The 22240-nt window shown below is 43.4% G+C and overlaps 3 protein-coding genes across 4 annotated transcripts in view; 2 read left to right on the plus strand and 1 right to left on the minus strand.

Annotated features, from left to right (window-relative positions):
- Positions 1–77: 77 nt before the first annotated feature.
- On the plus strand, positions 78–19955 carry LOC109537659 (epithelial splicing regulatory protein 2). The gene is made up of 6 exons (XM_019904467.2): positions 78–166; positions 12115–12271; positions 17149–17317; positions 17382–17638; positions 17706–18799; positions 18853–19955. The coding sequence occupies exons 2-6, from the start codon at positions 12129–12131 to the stop codon at positions 19794–19796; spliced, it is 2607 nt and encodes an 868-aa protein (XP_019760026.2). The 5' UTR covers positions 78–166; positions 12115–12128; the 3' UTR covers positions 19797–19955.
- Positions 326–6827, plus strand: LOC109537658 (splicing factor 3B subunit 3). Of its 2 annotated transcripts, none has more exons than XM_019904466.2 (2): positions 326–518; positions 3060–6827. In XM_019904466.2, exon 2 carries the CDS (start codon positions 3092–3094, stop codon positions 6740–6742), a length of 3651 nt encoding a protein of 1216 aa, XP_019760025.1. In that variant the 5' UTR covers positions 326–518; positions 3060–3091; the 3' UTR covers positions 6743–6827. The 2 variants fall into 2 exon arrangements, with proteins under 2 accessions (XP_019760025.1, XP_048525761.1); XM_048669804.1 differs by lacking the exon at positions 326–518 and adding an exon at positions 2326–2955.
- Positions 19823–22240, minus strand: part of LOC109537657 (tonsoku-like protein) — an 8113-nt gene continuing 5695 nt past the window's right edge. The window contains exons 15-16 of the mRNA XM_019904465.2: positions 20353–21037; positions 19823–20299 (exon numbers count right to left, since the gene is read on the minus strand). Coding sequence (XP_019760024.2) covers positions 19993–20299; positions 20353–21037 — 992 coding nt within the window. The 3' untranslated portion in view covers positions 19823–19992. The remainder of the gene's footprint in view (positions 20300–20352; positions 21038–22240) is intronic.

The raw sequence follows: 22240 nt of genomic DNA on the forward strand, positions 1-22240 counted from the left end.
GTTTCTGAAAGGGCACGTATTGCTCAGCTTGATTTCAGCGCAGCAAAGTATATTTGCGACCCAAGAAGATTGCTAGGTTAGTGCCGCTCTGCTTTAGCCAAGTGTGCGAGAGCGATAGAAGATGACGGCTTGGAGGGTTTTCAACCCAAATTCTCTAAAAACGCAGGTAAACCTGAGCAAAGCTAGTGATTAATTTTAGTTATTAATTGCTAAGTACAACATTGGGATTTGATTGGTATATTTGAGATTTTTGAGCCAGAAAATATTTTGGTTATTAGCATCCTATGCAAAAAACCGAAAACTTGGCGGCCATTATTGCTGGTCTCGTCAACAGTGTCGACTGTCATTCATTTGGTGGGCATTGTTACGACGAAACACGCCAAAATAGAGCGTAGAGTAGCAGACTATAATTGTGAATATTGACCTAACTTCCACACTAAACGACTGTTTTCACCTTTTCCGCATAGTTCCCTAAATATTGAGCGTTTGAGGTGCTGATTTAAATCGTGCTAGGCGAGGTAAGTTCTTAAAATCTGAATCCAAATGCGGGGCAGACGCCTCTAACCAACAATGGCGGCGGTGGCAAGTCCCTTCTTTATGGGGTCCATGCCTTCTGTGTTTTGCCAATGAAAACTCTTGTTAGATAAACTTTCCTTCAAGTCCCAGGAGCAGCGATTTTTACGTGGATGCTGCAAGTTTTGGGGCTGTTGTTGAGTCTGGATTTAGGGAGGCCTGCCTTCAAACCACATTAGCTAGATACTAGAAAGGCTCCTAGACATAAATGACTAAAATATTTACAAATTTTGTCCAAAAACCCCGGCAAAGGGGATATACTTTCACGCAACTTTGGTTAATTGACAGTTTAGGATAGTGGGATATCAAGGGCTTTAGAATACATCGGAAATCAGCAACAGCAGCATCCATTGAAGGCAACGGAGGGCGAAGGCTGACTGTTCTGGTAGTTTCGTGGGTTTGAAATGGGTTTTTTAACTGTATGAAATGGCTGTCCTGCTCCCTTACTATTTGTTGCCCTGTCCCCACTCGCACGTTCTTTCGAGGAAAAATGAAAGTATGCCATTGGAAAATGTTATAGCTAAATGCAACAAATTGACTATTTTGTATTTAAAGCGCCTGATAAAGTGTTTTTTCAGTATACTCTGGTCGAAAGTGACAGGCTCAATGACCTTTGACTTCAATGATGGTGTTTTTTCTCAAAATGAATAATTTCCTGTACAGAAAACTGAGAAAGCAGATAATTTGGAACGCAGCAGGTGTTTTTTCATAGATACTGTACCGTAGATATACTGGTATCAAAAGGCAATAGCAGTTATTTAAATGGGTAAAACGTTCCTATTTTTACCTAGTTTTACTTGAATATGCGTTGAATTTACTTGAATACTCAGCGGGTTATCTGAACTGCTGGCAGGTGTGCTGCGTTCCAGAATTTTCAAACTGATTATAAACTAAAAATTGGTCGCCAAACAAATAAAACTGTTCTCATTTGTACAGGGTGTTTCATAAATATACTGATGAATATTTAAGGGTGGTATGATATAATAGCTTTTTGTGTTAAACAGGGTGTTAACATTTTTGCAGATTGTTAGTAACTACAAGGTGTTTGGTAAGTAGATGCATTCCTTGTAGGAGGTGATAGCGCTCGTAATTTTGAATATATTTCTTTAATAGACCATATTCCTAAAACCCTTAGTCTCCAGTCTGCAGCGCGTTTAATTGTTAATTAGAAATACAATTTTTTAATATTGCGAAAACCCCTTGAAATATTTTAAAGTTAGGCACTTAACAGCAATACATGTCTTGTGATAAAAAAATTGTATTTAGCTTTGTCGGTGGCGTGGGAACAGGCGCGTCTGTAGATAATTTTAAATGAAAAAATGCTACGCCGCTGATTTTTCTATAAATAAATATTATTTTTCAAGTTAATGTTCAATTTGGAAGAGATAGAGTCTCTGGAATTTTTTTCTACAAGGCACCGTATTCGGGTTTTTATTTAACAAGTTTCCTTTTTATTACTTAATTAATAATTGCGTCATTTTGAGTGTTTGAGTAACTTCTTTTTGCTTTTATACTAAACCCTACTTAATTACAACCCGATTGAGCAATGCAATAAAAATAAATCAATTTTAATTTTTTTACTCGAAAACCGGACGTCGTAGAAAAACAAGTCAATAGACCTTTTCTCTTCCAAATTGAACAGTAGTATGAATAATCAGTTTTATTGCTTAAAAAATCAGTGGCGAAACGTTTTTTTTTTTTATTTAAAATTATCTACAGTCGTGCTTGTGCCCACGCCACTGGAAAAGCTAGAAAGCTAATTTTTTATCACAAAACATGTATTGTTGTTAAGAGCCTAAGCCTGTAGAATTTCGTTTAAATATTCCAAGCGGTTTCCGCAATATTAAGTAACATTTTTTAGCTTTTAGCATTTTCTGAACACGGTATATTAACGACATATATCCAAAATTACTTGCACTATCACCCCCTGCAAGAAATGCATCTACTTACCAAACACCCTGTACATTAGGCATCTTTTGGGCCATTTACGGTTAGTTTCTTGCAATTTGGGAGGGTTTTTAAGTAAAACAACTATTTATTGTTTGAGACAAAAACGGCCGAAAGCTAAACTAAAAAATGTTACGTGAAGAAATTGTCTATTAGTTGCTTTACCTAGAAATGTTCCAAGTTTCTTTTAAACTAAATTTAAATGACCCAAATGATCCCAGTTTGATTAACAACAAAAACGCTTGTTTTGTTACGCTTGCCGCCTCGAAAGTTAGGTACTGGTTTATATGAAAAATAACATCCATATTCATTCACTGCCGCGCAAATTGCTGGAGTTCTATCAAATAATTATCTCGCGCTCCTCTCACAAAAACCTTGTGAAAAACGTGCCAAGTTCTGACTGTGCCCAGTGAGGTTTCGCCCAGCTACAACACGGTAAGTGAGCTTAGTGAGCATAAAAACAATACCTTTACTCGAAAGAACGTGTGTTGTGCGGGACTGCAAGCCCCTAATCCACTAACCGTTTTCATTGTTTCCAGATGCTCTAAGTGAGACCAGCGAATAGCCGAAGATGTATTTGTACAACTTGACCCTGCAAAGGGCGACCTCCATTACTCATGCGGTGCACGGCAACTTTTCCGGCCAGAAATCGCAAGAAATTGTAATTGCTCGCGGCAAGAGCATTGAGCTGTTGCGACCCGATCCTAATACCGGAAAAATGCACACGCTGCTTACCATTGAAATTTTTGGCGTTGTAAGGTCGATGATGGCTTTTCGACTAACTGGCGGAACTAAAGACTATGTGGTGATTGGCTCGGACAGCGGCCGCATTGTTATCCTCGAATACCAACCGCAGAAGAATAACTTTGAAAAGATTCATCAGGAGACGTTTGGCAAAAGCGGCTGCAGGCGGATCGTCCCTGGACAGTATTTGGCAACAGACCCGCGGGGGCGGGCTGTAATGATTGGCGCCATTGAAAAACAGAAGCTGACCTACATTTTGAACCGAGATGACCACGCCCGCTTGACCATCTCTTCGCCTCAGGAGGCGCACAAGAGCAACACCCTGGTCTACCACATGGTGGGGGTAGATGTCGCCTACGACAATCCCATATTTGCCTGTTTGGAAATCGACTACGAAGAAGCCGATATCGATCCGTCCGGCGAAGCCGCGCAAAAGACCCAGCAAACCTTGACGTTCTACGAGCTGGACCTGGGGGTTAACCATATGGTGCGCAAGTATTCCGAGCCGTTGGAGGAGCACGCCAATTTCCTAGTTATGGTGCCTGGGGGCGAAGATGGTCCCTCCGGGGTGCTGATTTGCTCAGAAAATTATCTGACCTATAAAAACCTGGGAGACCAGCACGATATCCGTTGCCCAATCCCGCGCCGCCGTAATGACCTGGACGATCCAGAAAGAGGGATGATTTTCGTGTGCTCAGCCACCCACAAGACCAAATCCATGTTCTTCTTCCTGGCCCAAACCGAGCAGGGCGACATCTTCAAAATCACCCTGGAAGTAGATCGGGGAATGGTCACGGAAATCAAGCTAAAGTACTTCGACACTGTGCCAGTGGCCACCTCGATGTCTGTGTTGAAAACCGGCTTCCTCTTTGTGGCCTGTGAGTTTGGCAACCACTACCTATACCAAATCGCCCATTTGGGCGACGACGACGACGAGCTGGAGTTCAGCTCGGCCATGCCACTAGAAGAGGGTGACACATTTTTCTTCGCCCCGCGAACGCTCCGCAACTTGGTGTTGGTCGACGAAATCGAAAGTTTATCGCCCATCCTTTCGTCGAGAGTCGCGGACTTGGCAGGCGAAGACACGCCGCAGCTCTACATGTTATGCGGCCGCGGGCCCAGATCCTCCCTAAGGGTGCTAAGACACGGCCTGGAAGTGTCTGAAATGGCCGTGTCCGGATTGCCCGGCAATCCCATCGCCGTCTGGACGGTGAAGAAGCGCAGCGACGACGAGTTCGACGCCTTTATCATCGTCTCCTTCGTCAACGCCACTCTGGTGCTCTCCATCGGCGAAACCGTGGAAGAGGTTCACGACAGCGGCTTTCAAGGCATCACCCCCACATTGTCGTGTTCCGCCCTCGCGGACGACGCCCTACTGCAAGTCTACCCCGACGGGATGAGTCACATCTGCGCAAACAAACGCGTTAACAAATGGAATGCCGGGAAAAAGGCCATAGTGGAATGCGCAGTCAATCAGCGCCAGGTCGTCATTGCCCTGGCCGGGGGCGAACTAGTCTACTTCGAAATGGACCCCACAGGGTCTTTGCACGAATACGAAAAGCGCAAACGAATGAACTCGGATGTGCTCTGCATGGCCTTAGGCAGCGTCCCCCCTGGGGAGCAACGCTCTTGGTTCCTAGCTGTAGGCCTTTCGGATAGCACAGTCCGGATTATATCCCTGGATCCAGCGGATTGTTTGGCTGAGCGCGCCATGCAGCCGTTGCCCAACTGCGCCCAGTCGCTCTGTGTCGTGGAAATGGGCGGCGGGCACGAGACTGAAGGCTCCGGCAATCAGGGCGGCAGCACCCTTTACCTGTACATCGGGCTGCAGAACGGCGCCCTCTTGAGGACTGTGTTGGACCCGGTGACTGGTGATCTAACCGACACACGAACCCGATACTTGGGCTCCCGGCCAGTGAAACTGTTCAAGATCCGCATGCAAAACTCCGAAGCGGTGCTGGCCATGAGCAGCCGCTCTTGGCTCAGCTACTACTACCAGAGCCGCTTCTATCTCACTCCTTTGTCCTATGAGAGTCTGGAATACGCTTCCGGGTTCAGCTCGCCGCAGTGCCCGGAGGGCATCGTTGCGATCTCCACCAATAAGTTGAGGATTCTGGCCTTGGAGAAACTAGGGGCGGTGTTCAACCAGATTTCATTCCCCTTGGAGTACACGCCGCGCAAGTTCATCATCCACCCCGAATCGAACAACTTGATGATCCTCGAAACTGAGCACAACGCCTATACGGACGACACGAAAAAACAGCGCCGGCTGCAGATGGCCGAAGAGATGAAGGAGGCGGCCGGGGAAGACGAGCAGGAGCTAGCAAAGGAGATGGCTGATGCGTTTCTCAACGAGGACCTGCCGGAGAATGTCTTCTCCGCCCCCAAAGCCGGGCATGGCATGTGGGCTTCCCAGCTGAAGATAATGGACCCCGTGACGGGCCATTTGTACAAGCTGATCAAGCTCGAGCAGAACGAAGCCGCTATGTCGCTCACCTTGGTGAAGTTTCACGGACAGCCGGAACACCAATGGTTCCTGGTGCTGGGAGTGGCAAAGGATTTCCAACTCAACCCCCGCGTATGCAACCAGGGGTTCTTGGACACCTACAAAGTGGACCCCATGGGCAAGGAGCTTGAGCTGGTGCACCGCACAATGGTGGGAGAGGTCCCGACGGCACTCTGCGCATACAACGGCCGCCTACTAGCTGGGGTGGGGCGCATGTTGCGCCTCTACGACATGGGAAAAAAGAAATTGCTACGCAAGTGTGAGAACAAGCACATTCCCAACGCCATTGTCAACATCCAGGCGATCGGAAAGAGAATCTTTGTGGCTGATGTTCAAGAGTCAGTGTTCATGGTGCGCTACAAGCGCGCAGAGAATCAACTGATTATCTTTGCTGATGACACGCACCCCCGATGGATCACCAGCACCTGCATTCTGGACTACGACTCGATTGCCACTGCGGATAAGTTCGGCAACATTTCGATCCTGCGGCTGCCTCCCAATGTGACGGACGATGTGGAGGAGGATCCGACGGGCAACAAGGCCTTATGGGACCGCGGGCTGTTAAACGGCGCCTCGCAAAAGGCCAACACGATCGCCACCTTTCAAGTAGGCGAGGCGGTCACTTGGCTGCAAAAAACCACGCTGATACCGGGAGGCAGCGAGAGTTTGATCTATACCACGCTGTCGGGGACGGTGGGGGTCTTGGTGCCCTTCACCTCCCATGACGATCACGACTTCTTCCAGCACCTGGAGATGCACATGAGGAGCGAGAACTCGCCGCTGTGTGGGCGCGATCACTTGTCTTTCCGCAGCTACTACTTTCCGGTAAAAAATGTGATTGATGGGGACATGTGCGAGCAGTACAACTCGCTGGAGCCGGCCAAGCAGAAGAGCATTGCTAACGATCTGGATAAGACAGCGGCGGAGGTCTCCAAGAAGCTGGAGGATATTCGGACGCGGTACGCGTTCTAAGGTGCTTCGCGGGTTCTTTTGTACCTTTTCCCGGATTCCTTTTTCTAATTGTCATTTTTAATATACTTAAGAGTTTAGCTTTTGACTGTGTCTTTTTTTGAATTGTCCCTTTTTGTTGTTTGCTGAAATGGAATGAAAATATCGTCATTTCTCCAGGGCAATTTAATGGCTGCAGGAGAAATAGTTCGCCCTCTCTCCCTTACTTCAAGGTATAAGCTGAGTGATTCGCGAAAAACTTCAATAAAAAAGTTTTTTATTCAATTATTAAGTCGTCACTCACATTAAGTCAATCGACTTTCCATCGAGTTCTTATAGCAAACCTTCAAAGTTTTTAACAGGAAAATGATCGTATTTATCTTAGAAATAACTTAAGGGCCTATAACCTCAAAGATTCCAGAAATAGAGTATTATCCACAAATCAATGGATATATGGGATAATTATTTGTCAATTTTCCATTAATCTTGATCAGTCTGCCAACATTAAAAAAAATAAGGCTTTTAAGTAATTTCTAAGATGAGCTATTTTTAAAAAAATTCTTATTTGAGTCCATAGTGCGGCAACTGTTAGGGCGTTCATAACTGACCAACTTTACACAAAGAAGAAGAAACTCCCGTGTACGAGGGAAAGAACGGCTGTACAGGGTGATTGAAAATTGGCGCCATTCATTTTAAGGGTATATTTGGGGCACACTTAGAGAAGAACGAGAAAAATATATTTTTTAAATTTTTCGAAAATTTCAAGAAGATATTAACAGTTGATGAGCGAATTTCAACTTTGTTATTAAGCATTGTTTTGAAAAGGTTCCACGTTTGATTGGCAGCCTATTTGATTACTTGAGCATTCGAACAGAAAAATTACTATCTTTTTGTCAAATTTCGAAAATTTTTGATATTAAAAAGGTACTCTTCTACGATTATTTGATGAAAAGTCGAAGCAGCAATGATGTTTTTTGTCAATAATAACAAGCATTTGTCAAACTGTGGCTTATTTTGGAGCTCCTTATAAAAAATGTAAACCAAGTATTGGAGATTATTCAGTTGAGCCTTCCGGGAGTACTTGAAGCATTGCACAACAACTGCACTTTCCCAAACACCGGATACTTAATTGTCCCAATAACTCCCCCGAGGAAGGGCGTACATTCCTACCATGTATGTAATATGCACAGGACACTAGAACACATTAAATCTCGGATCTTCCGAACACCGGTTCAAATTGAGCAGCAGTTAATTAACCGAACACGAGAAGCTGCTCAAAATATTAGTCCAGACTCAGAAGTGATTGGGACACAGATGTTTGGAGTGAAACGGGCAGAACTTCTTTTTTGCTCTTGGGAACACTTGTGTTTTAACAACAGAATTGTGTTTTATTTGATCAATGATACATAACCTTTAACAGGTGGGTTTGGATGACAGTTGTGACCGATTTAGGTATATCACTCATTTGCCCCAAAAATATGGCAGCACTCGGGGGGCTGTTTTGTCGCAGCACTGACCGCAAGGTGACAACGTTATCCTAACATCAACGCATGTTATTGTCTTGCATGGTTACCAGACTTTTTAATAATTACAAGGAAACAGATGTTTACGTAATGTTAATTAGGCAGATTACCTGAAAAACATTGTTGCCATCCTTCTGATCTAGTTTTTTCAAATATCTGAGTTTTTAATAACATTTAATTTTTTTTACTAATTTTTCTGTACTCCAAATACACCCCCAGACAACACCTCCAGAGGAATAACGCCAATTTTGAATCACCCTTTATAATCGTTCATAGTTTCTACTGTTCATGTTCTTAATGTCTACGTTATACGCAATTTTGTTTCTTGCATATTTTATCAACCTCTTGACGAAATAAAGTCTAGCCTAACACACTAGGCCTGGGTAAGTCAGTGAATTTTTAGGAGTTGACGCAGTGCTGCGCAAGTGGCGTGGTGCTCCAACCCAACGCTCTGGCGCAGTAACTCAGTTTCGTTCCTGCAAAAACGTTTCTTATGGAAATGAGGCGACTTTTTTTCAGTTGTTTGGTCAGTGGTAAAACGTTGCTCATAAAAAATGTTGATAATCTTTTTTCTTCAGATGTTAAAATTTCCGCCTCGGGCCTCATAAAGGTCGCTTTAAAAAATGAGTTATAACTCATTAACCGATTAGTTACCACGCATGAACTCAGAGAGCGGCAACAACTCAAAAGCGAAACTCAAGACAGTGTTACCCAGGCCAATAACGCACACAAAACAAAAATAAAAGGTTCTGTATATGCTTGCGCGTATAACGTATCGTCTTTACGGCGTTACTTGGTTCAACGTAAACATTGGGGTATGATCAATTTACTGCCTAAAGTGTCGTACTTGCCTGGAACATGTTAATAGGCGCTGCGTCGGGTGAACTGGTCAACAGATTTGGTTTTTATGCCGGTCCAAGTTATGGTCCCTAAATTAACGATACTTCATAATACGTAAAACCAATAATCTGTGGTCTGCGCATCCTATAAAATGACGTGTTTTGTATAAAATTTTACTGCAACAAGTGTCTAATCTGCACAGTCTCTTACGGTAGAACATTATCCTGGAGAAAATCAGATCAAGAATAATATGCTTGATTTTGTTGCATATTTCTATCAGATTCAGCTGAGCCCAAAGGTAAGCACGCATTTGGTCACCGGGAGAACGGAACAAATGTAATTGAATATTTGCCTTCTTTTAAATGTATACTGTCAGACGAATCCTGACGGATGTAAAATACCGATCCGCTTGTATGTGCGTTAATCTCATTTAGAATTAGTGTTTGCCCGATGCAATTAAGTGTACTCTCACTTTGTCTTGACATTCTTTGAGGTAAGCGCGTATTCGTTCCGTTTGTCGTGTTAAATCACACACTGATTTCCATCCTCCATATGTGGAAGATTCAACGATGTTGGACTTTTGAGGAGCTCAATTTGAAAATTAACCACAAATACGCTGACATGTTCTATCAAGTGTCTGCCATGAAGCATGGTTGCCGCAGTGCTTGTTCGTAAAAAAATCTTCCAACACTCTCCAAGTCAAATCAAACACTGTTACTAGTGTGCCAGTGGACGATTGGTGACTGAATCTATTGCATTTTCAGGGCTAAACTTTTCCGGGTGAAAGACATTTTTTGCGTTGTTCTCGTGAAAGGAATGACGCCAATTTTAAATCATCCTGTATAGCATAGCTGCTCAACATATGAACAGGGAGATCCAATCATAAATTGAACCATTTCTAGCCGGCGGTAGGGTGTGCGTTATGAGCAACGTTGTCAATTTTTTGAATTGCTTTAAATGGAAAACGGCGTCGTGGATATTTATGGGACTACAATGCAAGAGATGTGGAGAATTTGGCATTTTTTTGTTGTTGTTTGCTGTTCTGAATGGACCGATGGAGCTTTCTAATTTAGACACTGTTGCAGAATTTCACTTCCTGCCCAACATTGGAGAAAACCGCCTGGTTTTACTCAACATTTTCTGTCCCAAGTTGCGGACCAAGTCTTATCTTGTGGGAAAATTCAAAACTATTGAACAAGTTTCAGGCTAAATTTATCACAAGCTATAAGAGAGGGGGAAAATAAAAAATCTAATTTCAGAACAAAAACATTGTTGGAAACAACATTTTGAAAACACTTGTATTTATGCATCTAAAGTGTAATCGGCGTTTACAGTATTGATTGTTTCAGAGAAATTAAGGGGTAAATGTGACTTGATTTATCTTCGTCAGTGGCTGAGGATTTAATGGATTAAACAGAAGTTTTTGCGAGGAATTAGTTGCAACTTCCCCGTACTTAATTGGCAAGCAAATGGCTTCCTAGGCCCGAAAACAGCGCAAAATCCTTATAAATTGCATAAGCTTTCGTAACCCTTTAGGGGAATATTTCTGGAAATAACCAAAATTGGTATGTCCCTCTAAACCAGTCAATCAAAATACTGAGCCAATCAATTGGCTCTAACTACTGCCATTGGCCAGACTTGTATCCAATCGTGCATTTGTTTGGCTACTTATCTCTATCTACATCCAATTAATAAATGCGATTTAATTGAGAAGAAATAACTATTGAAATGTTTCAAGGCGCATAAAATCGTTGATTTATTTGCATCTTCATAGCAAACGATTGCTGAAAACCGACTGAAATTGACCACAAACAAGGTGGCAGATGGCAGGATCTTCTGGTCCATTGCATAAGAACCTGTTGTGAAACCACTTTCTTATTGCAAAGCAAGTACCGTTTGGTTCAAGGAAGTTAAGTCATCTTAAGCACCAGTGAAAGCCTGTCATTTGCATACAGTTATGACATCGGATTTTCACTTGAAACGACTCTCTAATGTATAAATCGACTCTTGCATAAACAGTTAATGGGGAACTTGAACATTTTTTTATTTCTTTAATATATTTCCCTGTCTATAGAAATCGCGCATACCAAATGTCAGCCCTCAAGTCGCAATATTTAATTTGCAATAAACAATTAAAGTTGTGATCGCGGGCTATTCATTTGAAACGACTCTAAACGCGCGGGATAGGTCGTGACGTCATAGCGCTGATCGTTCGATCTGAAGGCAATACGGGAATACGGCTTGTCGTTGAATGGGGAACACAATTTATTCGACCAGCGCTATGACCTCACGACCAATAGCCAGCGATCACAACTTTAATTGTTTATTGCAAATTAAATATTGCTATTTCTATAGACAGGCAAATATATTTAAAAAAATGTTCAAGGTCCCCATTCTGAGCCGTCTTGTTCGGGAGCAACTCAGGAAGAGCTGTGAATTTTCTGATCTGCTTGATGCTTTCTACTGTGCAACTTAACTTGTTTGCAAGTTTTGTACTGTTAGTAGCTGAAATCAAGCGGTGCTAAAATGTGTAAAACACTCGAAGCGATTTTATTAGTTTCGAGTCGGCCCTCGTAATCGAGCTGTCCAGATAAGAACGGATTTCGATCGGCTGGTTGTTCTTGCTCCCCCCATCTGAACGGGACCAGCCGAAGGAGCCCGGCAAGCTGTGAATGCTGGAAATTTCCGGATTTCCAGCTGGATTTTTTATCAGTCACTGGACTAAAGGTCGATTCTGAAACGTTTCGATCATTTGGGTCATCTTCAGAGGCTGAGCTAATTGATGCTCTGGAACATTCGCTTTGTGTTGATACGGGGCGATTTCAAAAAAGACCCGTTGAGATTTTTTTTGGCTGAAACGGATGGTGAATTAAGTAGATGTAAGAAAGTTGTCACTGTGTAAACGTGTAGACTGAATAAAGAGCGAAAAATCAGGCAAAAAAGGTTGGTTTTCTTGAGGCCAACCCTTTATCCTGCAACCTACCCAGTACATAATCAACCGATTTCCATGGAAGTATTTTTGTGTCTTTCCAGATCGAGCAGCCAGAATGAGCATTATAATTCGTCTGCAAAATCTGCCATGGGCGGCGAACGCTCTGGATATCAGACAGTTCTTCAGCGGCCTCCAAATTCCAGAGGGCGGCGTGCACATTGTGGGCGGCGAATTGGGCGATGCTTTCATTGCATTCAGGTAGCTAGAAAGTTCTTCAATTTTTATAACTTCGAACATCGAGGGTGGCTGCCTTCGGGACTTATTCAACCGGCTAGACTAAATNAGACTAAGACGATCCAGGGAGCGAATATCGGCGGCAACAAGGCCAGCGTTTCTCTAGTGCGGGGGACTGACATCGTCAGAGAATCGTCTGGGGAAATAGCCTATTCTCTAAAGGCTTAGGTGGACTAAATCCGAAATATTTGATTGACAAGTTTTCACGTCTATGAACGCATTAACAAATCTGTGAACCCCAACAAGCTAGAAAAACAACCTATTTATTATTCAATAGAAAAATAGAGCCTTTTTCACTGCAAAATATCAGACGATTCGCGGTCGCAAATTTTCCTTAATTATTGTGATATTTTTTTAATATAAATACTTTAATAATTCTGATTTATTTTCGTGACGGCATGTACTTGTTATGATATTCCTATCTTTCCTGGGTCTCAGTCAAAGTGTGAAGTAAAAATTTTGAAACATCGTTTGGTTCATTACGTTTCGGCAAGACAACAGCGCCATCATCAGATTTAAAATATTATATCAGATTATACTTAATAATGTTCAATCGAAAATTAGAGATTAAAAAATATTTTTATGAGGAAGTTTGCAACCTAGGTTTTGCGGTTTTTCCGAGTTCTTGTAATTTTAATGGCAACATTTACCTTGAAGACTCGCTTTTTTTTTCGTAGCTCTGAAACTCGTCGATCCAGAAAAACGTCCTTTATAGTGTTGAATCGAGATCTTTTTATTGGACATTTTCAAAACATACTCAACCGCAGTTTTCTCAGGTTTTTTCGTATCGTTAATACAGAGTTTTTAGGCCCCTTAAAATTACGTTGGCCTTAAACGCTAAACGTTATTGTAATCATGCGCAGTGTTAAAAAAATAAGGTGTTTAGGCAAATAACGTTAAGTGCGTTTTTTAGTTTTTGATACCACGTTGGTTGCACTCTTAATAAAATAAACCTCACTTTATTCTTTTCTTATCTCGTATTTGTTTGAAAAAGTTTCAAAGCTGGTTTAAGTTTGTATTGTTATTACACAAAAAGTGGCTAAGTTGGAAGAAAACATTGAAGCTGCCTTTCTGCACCGAAATGACCAGGGAGATGTGGATCACAAGTTAACACGAGGCTTAATTTTACACGACATCTTTGACCTACCTGTTGTTGCAAATCGAAGAGCTATTTTTCATTTGGAAAATATTGAGCTAAGAGATAGCCTTATCAATTTTAGGTTTCAGAAGAACATATTAAATTAAAATTCAAAATCAAATAGTTAGGTCATGGGTTAGAAGTAAGAACCTGTGCTTACGATGTTAGCAGTGTTACCAAAGTTCAAATTTGCACAAACAATTTCCACATAAAATCCGTAATGACGCAATAATGGCGTAAGCTAATCAATGAAAAAGTCTTATTTAAATTTACAAAGATTTCTTATTTTATTAATAATATTAGAAATAAGTCAAATATGTCAACACTGTCGTTCTGCTTTTTAACGTGATGCTTATTAACGTTACCGCTACTCGTATGTAAATAAAGTAACACGTTATCACCTAATAACGTAAACGGTTATTTCTTTACTAATGCGCATGCTCAGAATAACGTAAAACGTGTTGCCATTAAGGGGCCTAAAAACTCCCTAATAGCGATTTTAGCCGTTAAGAGTGGCTGCTTCAAAAATTTGTATCTCTAAATCAGGTTGAGCGAGAAAAACGTCCTTTGTTGTTCAGTCGAGAATCAGAGTGTTTTTATTGCATGTTTTCAAAACATTCTCAACGCCGGTTTTTCAGAGGTTTTTCCGTAACTTTAAAAGCGCTTTTTTCTTCAAAAATTTGTAGCTCTGGCACCAGTAGAGCTAGAAAAACGTCCTTTGTCGTGTTCAATCATGACTGAGAGTATGTTTAATGGACGTTTTCAAAATATACCCAATCGCAGTTTTTTCGTATCGTTAATAGCAATTTTTGCCCTTAAGGGTGGCGTCTTAAAAAATTCGCAGCTCTAAATGAGGTCGAGCGAGGAGAACGTCCTTCATGTTGTTCAGTCGAGAATTAGAGTTCTTTTTATTACATGTTTTCACAACATCCTCAACCGCGGTTTTTTTGAGGTTTTGCCGTAACTTCAGTGGCTGTTTTTTCTTCAAACATGTGTAGCTCTGAAACTCGTAGAGGTAGAAAAACGTCCTTTATCTTGTTCAATCGAGGTTTTTTCGTATCGTTGATAGCTATTTTAGATTTTACGGTTTGTTGCTTCAAAAATTTGTAGCTTGTGACACCAGAAGAGCTAGAAAAGTGTCTTTTATTCTGTTCAACCAAAACTTAAAGTATTTTTATTGGACATTTTCAAAACATACTCAATCGCAGGTTTTTCAGGTTGTTTTCGTATCGTTAATAGCGATTTTAGCCGTTCAGGCTGACTGCATTCGTAGTTCTAAATCAGGTTGAGCCCGGTAAACGTACTTTATGCTGTTCAGTCGATAATCAGAATCCTTTTTATTGCATGTTTTCAAAACATACTCAACTGCGGTTTTTTGGATGATTTTTTGTAACTCTAAATGCTGGTTTTTCTTCAAAAATGTTGTAGCTGAAACCCGTAGAACTAGAAAAACGTCCTTTATCTTGCTTAATCAAGACTTCGAGTATTTTTTATTGGACGTTTTTAAAACATACTCAACCGCAGCTTTCTCGGGTTTCTTCGTATCGTTAATAGCAATTTGAGCCTTTAAGGGTGGCTTCTTAAAAAATTCGCAGCTCTGAATCTGCCGGGCTAGAAAAACGTCTTTGGTGTTGTTCAGTCGAGAATCAGCGTCTTTTTTGAAAACATGCAATATGTTTTCAAAACATGCTCAACAGCGATTTTTCGCACGTTTTGCCGTAGCTTTTAAGCCGTTTTTTTCTTCAAACATGTGTAGTTCTGATACAAGTAGAGCTAGAAAAACGTCCTTTATCCTGTTCAATCAACCCTTAAGAGGCTTTTTATTGGACGTTTTGAAAACATGTTCAATCGCAGTTTTCTCAGGTTTTCCGTATCATTAATAGCGCTTATAGTCTTTAAGGGTGGCTTCTTAAAAATCCTAGCTTTAAACCAGGCCGAGATAGGAAAACGTCCTTGATGTTGTTCAGTCGAGAATCAGAGTTCTTTTTATTGCATGTTTTCAAAACATTCTCAACCGCGATTTTTTGAATGTTTTTCCATAACTTTGAAGGCTGTTTTAATCAACAATTCGCAGCTTTAAATCAGGTTTTTTCGTATCGTTAATAGCAATTTTAGCCCTTAAAGGTGGTGTCTTAAAAAATTCGCAGCTCTAAATCAGGTCTAGCGAGAAAAACGTCCTTAATGTTGTTCAGTCGAGAATCAGAGTTCTTTTTATTGCATGTTTTCAAAACATCCTCATCCGCGATTTTTTGGATGTTTTTCCGTAACCTTGAAGGCTGTTTTAATCAACAATTCGCAGCTTTAAATCAGGTTTTTTCGTATCGTTAATAGCGATTTTAGCCCTTAAAGGTGGTGTCTTAAAAAATTCGCAGCTCTAAATCAGGTCTAGCGAGAAAAACGTCCTTGATGTTGTTCAGTCGAGAATCAGAGTTCTTTTTATTGCATGTTTTCAAAACATCCTCCACCGCGGTTTTCGTAGGTTTTCCGTAACTTTAAAGGCTGTTTTTTTACTGAGGTTTTTTCGTATCGTTAATAGCGATTTTAGCCGTTAAGGGTGGGGTCTTCAAAAATTCGAAGCTCTAAATGAGGTCGAGCTAGAAAACGTCCTTTGTGTTGTTCAGTCGAGAATCAGAATTATTTTTATTGCATGTTTTTAAAACATACTCAACTGCAGTTTTCTCGTGTTTTTTCATATCGTTAATGGCGCTTTTGGTCTTTAAGGGTGGTTTCTTCAAAAATTCGTAGCTCTAAATCCGGTCCAGGGAGAAAGTCGTCGTTGATATTGTTCAATGGAGAATCTTTCATAACTCTAAAAGCGGTTTTTTTTTCAAAAATTTCTAGCTCTGAAACCCGTAGTGCTAGAAAAACGTCATTTTCACTGCTCAATAGAGAATTAGAGTCATTTTATTGGACGTTTTCAAAACATACGCAGTCACAATTTTTCGACATTTTTTCCGAACTTTATTCGCGTCTTTGCGCGATTTGGCGAAATGCTTGCTGGCTTTATACAGGGTGTTTGTTGTTTTGGCCGAAGCAACTGTTCAGAGTGGCCCACTTTTACCATCATTCAGGATAACGTGGAAAATCTAGAATCTTTAAAAGCGCAAGAACGTAGAAGCTAAACTTGTCATACGGGAAGCTTATAAGGAAACACCCTGTACATGACTGGATGGAAACCGTCTTTTTAAAAGCCCAAGAGTTCCTTTTGCTTTGTCGTCCACTTTATACAGGGTGTCTCAATGATATTCGAGAAACTAATTGCAACAGAGACACTTATACAGAGTGTTTAAGGAGAAGATACTTCCATGTGCTAAATCAAACTTTGCATAGAATATACAGGGCGTATAAGACACAGGACTAATTTCAGATTAATCAAACAGTGCGTTTGCTCGTTTTATACTCTAGAGACCCAAAATATTTTGGGCTATGCGTCATTGCCGCTTTTATCGAAAAGTACCTACAACTTCGATATTTTAATGAATTAAACGATTGGGTCAATTATAAGCAGAAGAATCAAAGTTTTTGCACAAATAGACGCCCTGTATACGTAAATTGAAACCCGGGGGGGGGATGGGAAAAAGTAGAGCTCACTAAAGCGGCGAGTCTGTTAGTGTTGACTGTTGGAACCGAACACCTTTTCTCTCTGTACCACATCCAATGAAATGAAACTAACCCTAAAACATCTTCCCCACTATTCTTGCAGTACCGACGAGGATGCGCGTCAGGCGTTTCTGCGCAACAACATGAAAATCAAGGGTATTCAGATCCAGCTGATGCTGAGCAGCCGGACGGAAATGCAGCGCGTTATCGAGCAGGCGCGCAACCAGAGCATGGCCGCCTTTATGTTACCGACCCCCTCTACCACGCAACCGGTTAGTTTCGGCCGCAGGCGATCTTGTAGCAGTTGTAAACTGTTTTTTCTTTTGGTGTTGATAGCTGGCGACGCCACTTCCGGCTGCCGTTCCCTTGGTGCCTGCCGCTGTTCCTGAAATCCAGAAGGACAGCGACCGGAAGCGGGATAGGCGCCGGTCGCGCAGCAAATCTAGAGATCGGAGGGACAGATCGCGTGACCGGCGTGACCGCCGACATCGCAGCCGGTCCAAAAGTCGCGATCGGAAAGACAGGAGGCGTGGCCGCGATAGGAGTAGAAGCAGAAACCGAAGCCGAGATAAGGATGGGCGGAGGACAGATCGGTTAGTTAGCAAGGGTTTGGGGCGGGGTTTTGAACTTTATGGCTCAACGCGGTTGTTTTCCATCCAGGGCCAGGAGTAAGGAAATGGAGTCCAGCCAGCGAAAGTTGCTGCCAGAAATCTGGTCCAATCAATTGGTGCCCAGTTTGAACATAATTCCGCCGCCCGCCTTGGGAGGCGGCGATATGCTCAGCGCCGCCCCCTGGGGCCTGAAGACCAACTTGGTGGCAAACTTGGCCAATCTGCAAGGGGCGGGGTTCGGTCTTGCCAGCTTGCAGGCCAACGCGATGGACAGTTGGCCCGTTAATCCGCCCTCATTCGACAGCTTGATGGCGAAAACCCACCAGGCCTCACGCGACTTGAACCTTTCAATGCTCACACCTATGGAGGCGATTGATTTCCGCAACAAGAGCCGCGCCTCTATGGACAAACGCGGCAACGGCCGCAGAAGCCGCTTTGAGGACGTGGATGTTCCAGTGGATGCCTGCGTATCTCTGGAGCCTTTCTACGGCTCCTACGGTGACCTGCGGCGCTTTTTCTCTGGTTTAAGCATCAACTATCGCGGCATCAAGATAATCAACGATGAGTTTGGCCGCAAGACCGGCGTGTCTTTTGTTCAGTTCCGCGACATGCTGAACAAGAACAAGGCGCTGACCATGAATGGAACCAAGTTGAACGAGGCGGAACTGAAGATCAAGCACATCTCGGATCAGGTGTTTGAGGAGGCGATCGATCGCTACAACCCGCGCATCGACGACGTCAATCCACCGGAGGACCACTTGAATCGGCTGCGCAATACCAAGCTTTTCCTATCCAACGAGGCGCTGATCAAAGACTTCACCTGCCTAAAAGTCGAAGACCTGCCAACGTTTGTTAAGGACCAGGATATTTTGCACATTTTTTCGCAGCATCCGCTCATTTCTCTACACTTGAACTTCAAGCCGAAGGGCGGCAACGTGGCCTACGTGAAGTTCAGCAGTAAGGAGGTGGCAAAGCTGGCGCTGGAAGAAACCTCTCATCACGTCATCCAAGGCAAGGCGGTTACGGTGAAAGCGTGTACAGATGAGGAGTTTCTCGAGGCCAACCCTCAAACGTCTCTCTTTGAGGAAGGCAGCTTGAAAAACCCCGGGGCTTGTGACTCGCCCGTCCAAATGCAGCCCGCTGGTAAGTGCAGATGGTCGATCGGTTAATTCAGTGGTTCATGTAAATATCTTCAGCAGGCACAGACTGTCTAAGCATGTCGCATCTGCCCTCCAAGACAACGGACCGCGACATTTCCGACTTTTTTAGCGACATCGGGATCATTCCGACGAAAATCCACCTGGTCAGCAACAACGCAGGCTTCACAGGGCTGGCCTACTGCGAATTCGAGACAGCCGAAGACGCCAGCAAGGGCGTGGCCAAAGACAAAGTGACATTGGGTGCCAACGTGGTGTCAGTAACGCCCATCGCACGCAGCGATATGGAGAAGATTCTTGGCAGCTCGCTGCCCCACCCGGGAATGGGGCCGGGCCAGACGCTGGCGCCCGGCACGCCCCTGCCTCCCATTACAAAGCGCGAGCCGGAGCAGGCCAAAGACGGTTCGCGGCAGGATAACAGCGATTTAGAGGAGGTGGAAAATCAGCGTGAGGTCGGGCTGAGCAATCGCTTTGAAGCCCCACCCGATAGAGCCGAAAAAAGCCACGCATCCTTCGATGACGAGATGTACTTTGAGGCGCCTAGGAATGCCTTTAATGGGCGCAGAGGTGGATTCTTTAACAATCGGGGGAGTTTTAATGGGCGGGGTGCTTTCGGTTCTCCGCGGGGGGGCTTTAGAGGAAGACCCGGTGGTCCCGGCTATCCGCCCCGCGGTAACTATGGTGCGCCGAGAGCCGCTTCTCGATTCCCGCCGCGGCGACCGGAAACACCTGACCCCGAAGACATCCCCGGATGTACAGTCTTCCTGGATAATGTACCGTACAAGGCGGGCACCAATGAGATTCTCGACTTCTTCGAAGGCTACAATTCGACGGATAACGTGAGCAGGCGCTACAATCCCGACAACACCCCGAGTGCCGAGGCGAAAGTCAGCTTCTTTAATCCGGACGACGCGCAGAGGGCTGTAGAGGAACTGAATGGGAAGATGATCTGGGGCAGGTCGATTTACCTGTCGCAGCAGTAGGCACAGGTCAGAAAAATAGTCATAAATCTACCAAAGTAAGGACTGTAATTATTCTGTAAATTTGCCCGGGCTGTAAATAGTTAATTGGGTGATACAATGGATTCGTAAGGCAATCGATAGTTGTTAGTGTTATTTTGATACAATATATTTTGCTGTACACCCGCTTGTTTTAATAAGCATGGGAAACACCCGCTGTTCAGTTAATAGTCACAGTGAGGGCGTAATAGGAAACGTCTACCTTGAGGTGGTCTTTGTGTTTTTCCTCAAACACTTGGATGAGACAGTTTTGGTACGTCTGGGGCCCCTTTGCGATCTTGCAGAGGCTTTTTCTGCCCAGCGCAATGCCCCAGCCGGCCGCGTTCGTGTCGAAGTAGGACCAAATGCTGTCGCAGTACTGCACGTTTACGTAATTGAGTGTGGCGTGTTCCAGAAGCCGCCTTAATGATATTGAAGTCAGGTCCGGGTTGTTAGACAGATTTACGTGTGTGATGTTCGGAGCAGATCTGGAAATGTTCAATTATCACCAATGCGAAGTTGCCAGCAGCAGAACACTTACCGTAACAGCGCGAAGACATCCGAGTCGTCCACTCCGCAGCATTCAAAGTCGATTTGTTGCAGCGCCGCCAGGCTTTGATGGACCTCCAGCACCTGCATCAGCCCCCTTTGGAGGCTGTTTCTGCTGGCATTCAGCGCCCTTAGCACCAGCGGATCAAGCCAGCCGAGCATCTCCCTCAACGCGCTGTCACTCAGCTGATTATAGCTCACATTGAGCTCTTCAAGGAAGGTCAAGCATAGCACTTGCTGAACCTGCGGCTCACCACGCAGGTCAGTATTGCTGACATTCAACCGCTTCAAGTTGAGGCTGTTGCTGATGACGCTCAAGTCCTTGAGGCAGGCGTTCTGAAGCGCATTATTGTCGCTCAGGTCCAAGCTGCTCAGTTTGCTCAATAGCGGGGCATTGCAGGAGATGGCGCCAGCCAGTTGGCTCAAGTGGCCCTTTTGCAGGCTGCACGCGCTCAGATTCAGCACCTCTAAGTTGGAGAGCGTGCCCAGGCTGGAGCAAAGCAGCGCCACTGCGTGGCCATTGAGAAAGTTGCCCGAGAGGTTGATTTGCGTGAGCGCCTTCTGGTTGTTGAGGGATTTGAGCAAGGGCCCCAATGCGTCCCCCAGAAGGCCGCGACTTGAAATATCCAGGCTCACTGATAGGGTTGCCACCAAGTCGCAAAGCTCGGCGTTTGCATCTGAAACCATAAATTGCGCGCTTTATTCACAAAAGTCGCGTTATTAACCCACAACCCTTTGCATGTGAAGGAAGGAAGCAAAACCGCCTAAAACCCCATGCCCAATGCATCCGTTTATACGAGGATACGAAAGTGTTTCTATTGGTTGGAGATTTGTGTGTTAGGGATATTGTGTTACCCTCTGCTGCGAATGTTGGCGGCGAATTCAATGGAGACATAAGATATTTTCATGCAATAAAAAGCAAACATATTCAGTCAGAAAAATGGAAAAATGCCTCAAGAGCCTCAAGAAACACTAAAAATTAAATAGAAAAATGGCAGAATTTACAAAAGTTGCTAGATTTAATAGTTCCAATGTACCATCAATTTAAGAACCTGCCCCATAAGCCAATCCGCAAAAATCGAAAAAACAAACGGCCAGCAATTCAGCTGAAGGCTAGTAAGTAAATTGAAAATGTCGAACATGATAATAATTACATCAATTTATTTTCAGATTACGAGTAAATTTAGTTGCATTGCGAAAATTTTCAAAAAAAAATGTTCGCTTTGCCGTTTTCCAGGTTTTTGATCATTTGTTTTAATTCAAAGTCAAAACATCCCAAGTGCTGTTTTGTTTAAAAATGTTGTTAACCTGTCAAAATCGAAGAAAATGTTTTACATAAATTATTCTCACTTGACGTACGCCTAGCCTACAAGGTCGAAGTAGGCGTTGTTTTTCTGACACGACATCTGACTTCCCCCTCCCTGATACTAACTTCTTATTTGAAACATTTTTTCCTCGGATCACTCGTTTCCGAAATATTTAAGTGCTTCAAGATAAAAAAAAACCATCCTGTATATTGTTTTTTTGCAGACCAAAAGAGGCCGTCAGGTTATAATTTTTACCTTTACCTGGTCGATTTTACTACCAATTACAAAACACTTGGTCGGTTTGGCAAAATATAGCACTTAGGCGGCTTTGCTTCTAATACCTTCAATTATAAACCTGAGCCTTTTTAACAGGACACGCTCCCTGCAAAAAACACCTCTTCAGGATGGGACTGAGCGATCAACCGACCTGCAGGGGTTGCAAATTAGAAGACGAAACTACTCTGCATGTTTAGGAATCTTTTCCGGGCTTTGAAGCCGTGGTCTATGGGAATTTCTTCCTGACGTTTCGTCCACAACTGCGGTGGACATTATCAAAGGCGATGAGGCAGTGGG

Source organism: Dendroctonus ponderosae, unplaced genomic scaffold (assembly GCF_020466585.1).
Source record: "Dendroctonus ponderosae isolate FM_Combo_2020 unplaced genomic scaffold, Dpon_F_20191213v2 Dpon_F_20191213_9, whole genome shotgun sequence".
Taxonomy (NCBI): domain Eukaryota; kingdom Metazoa; phylum Arthropoda; class Insecta; order Coleoptera; family Curculionidae; genus Dendroctonus; species Dendroctonus ponderosae.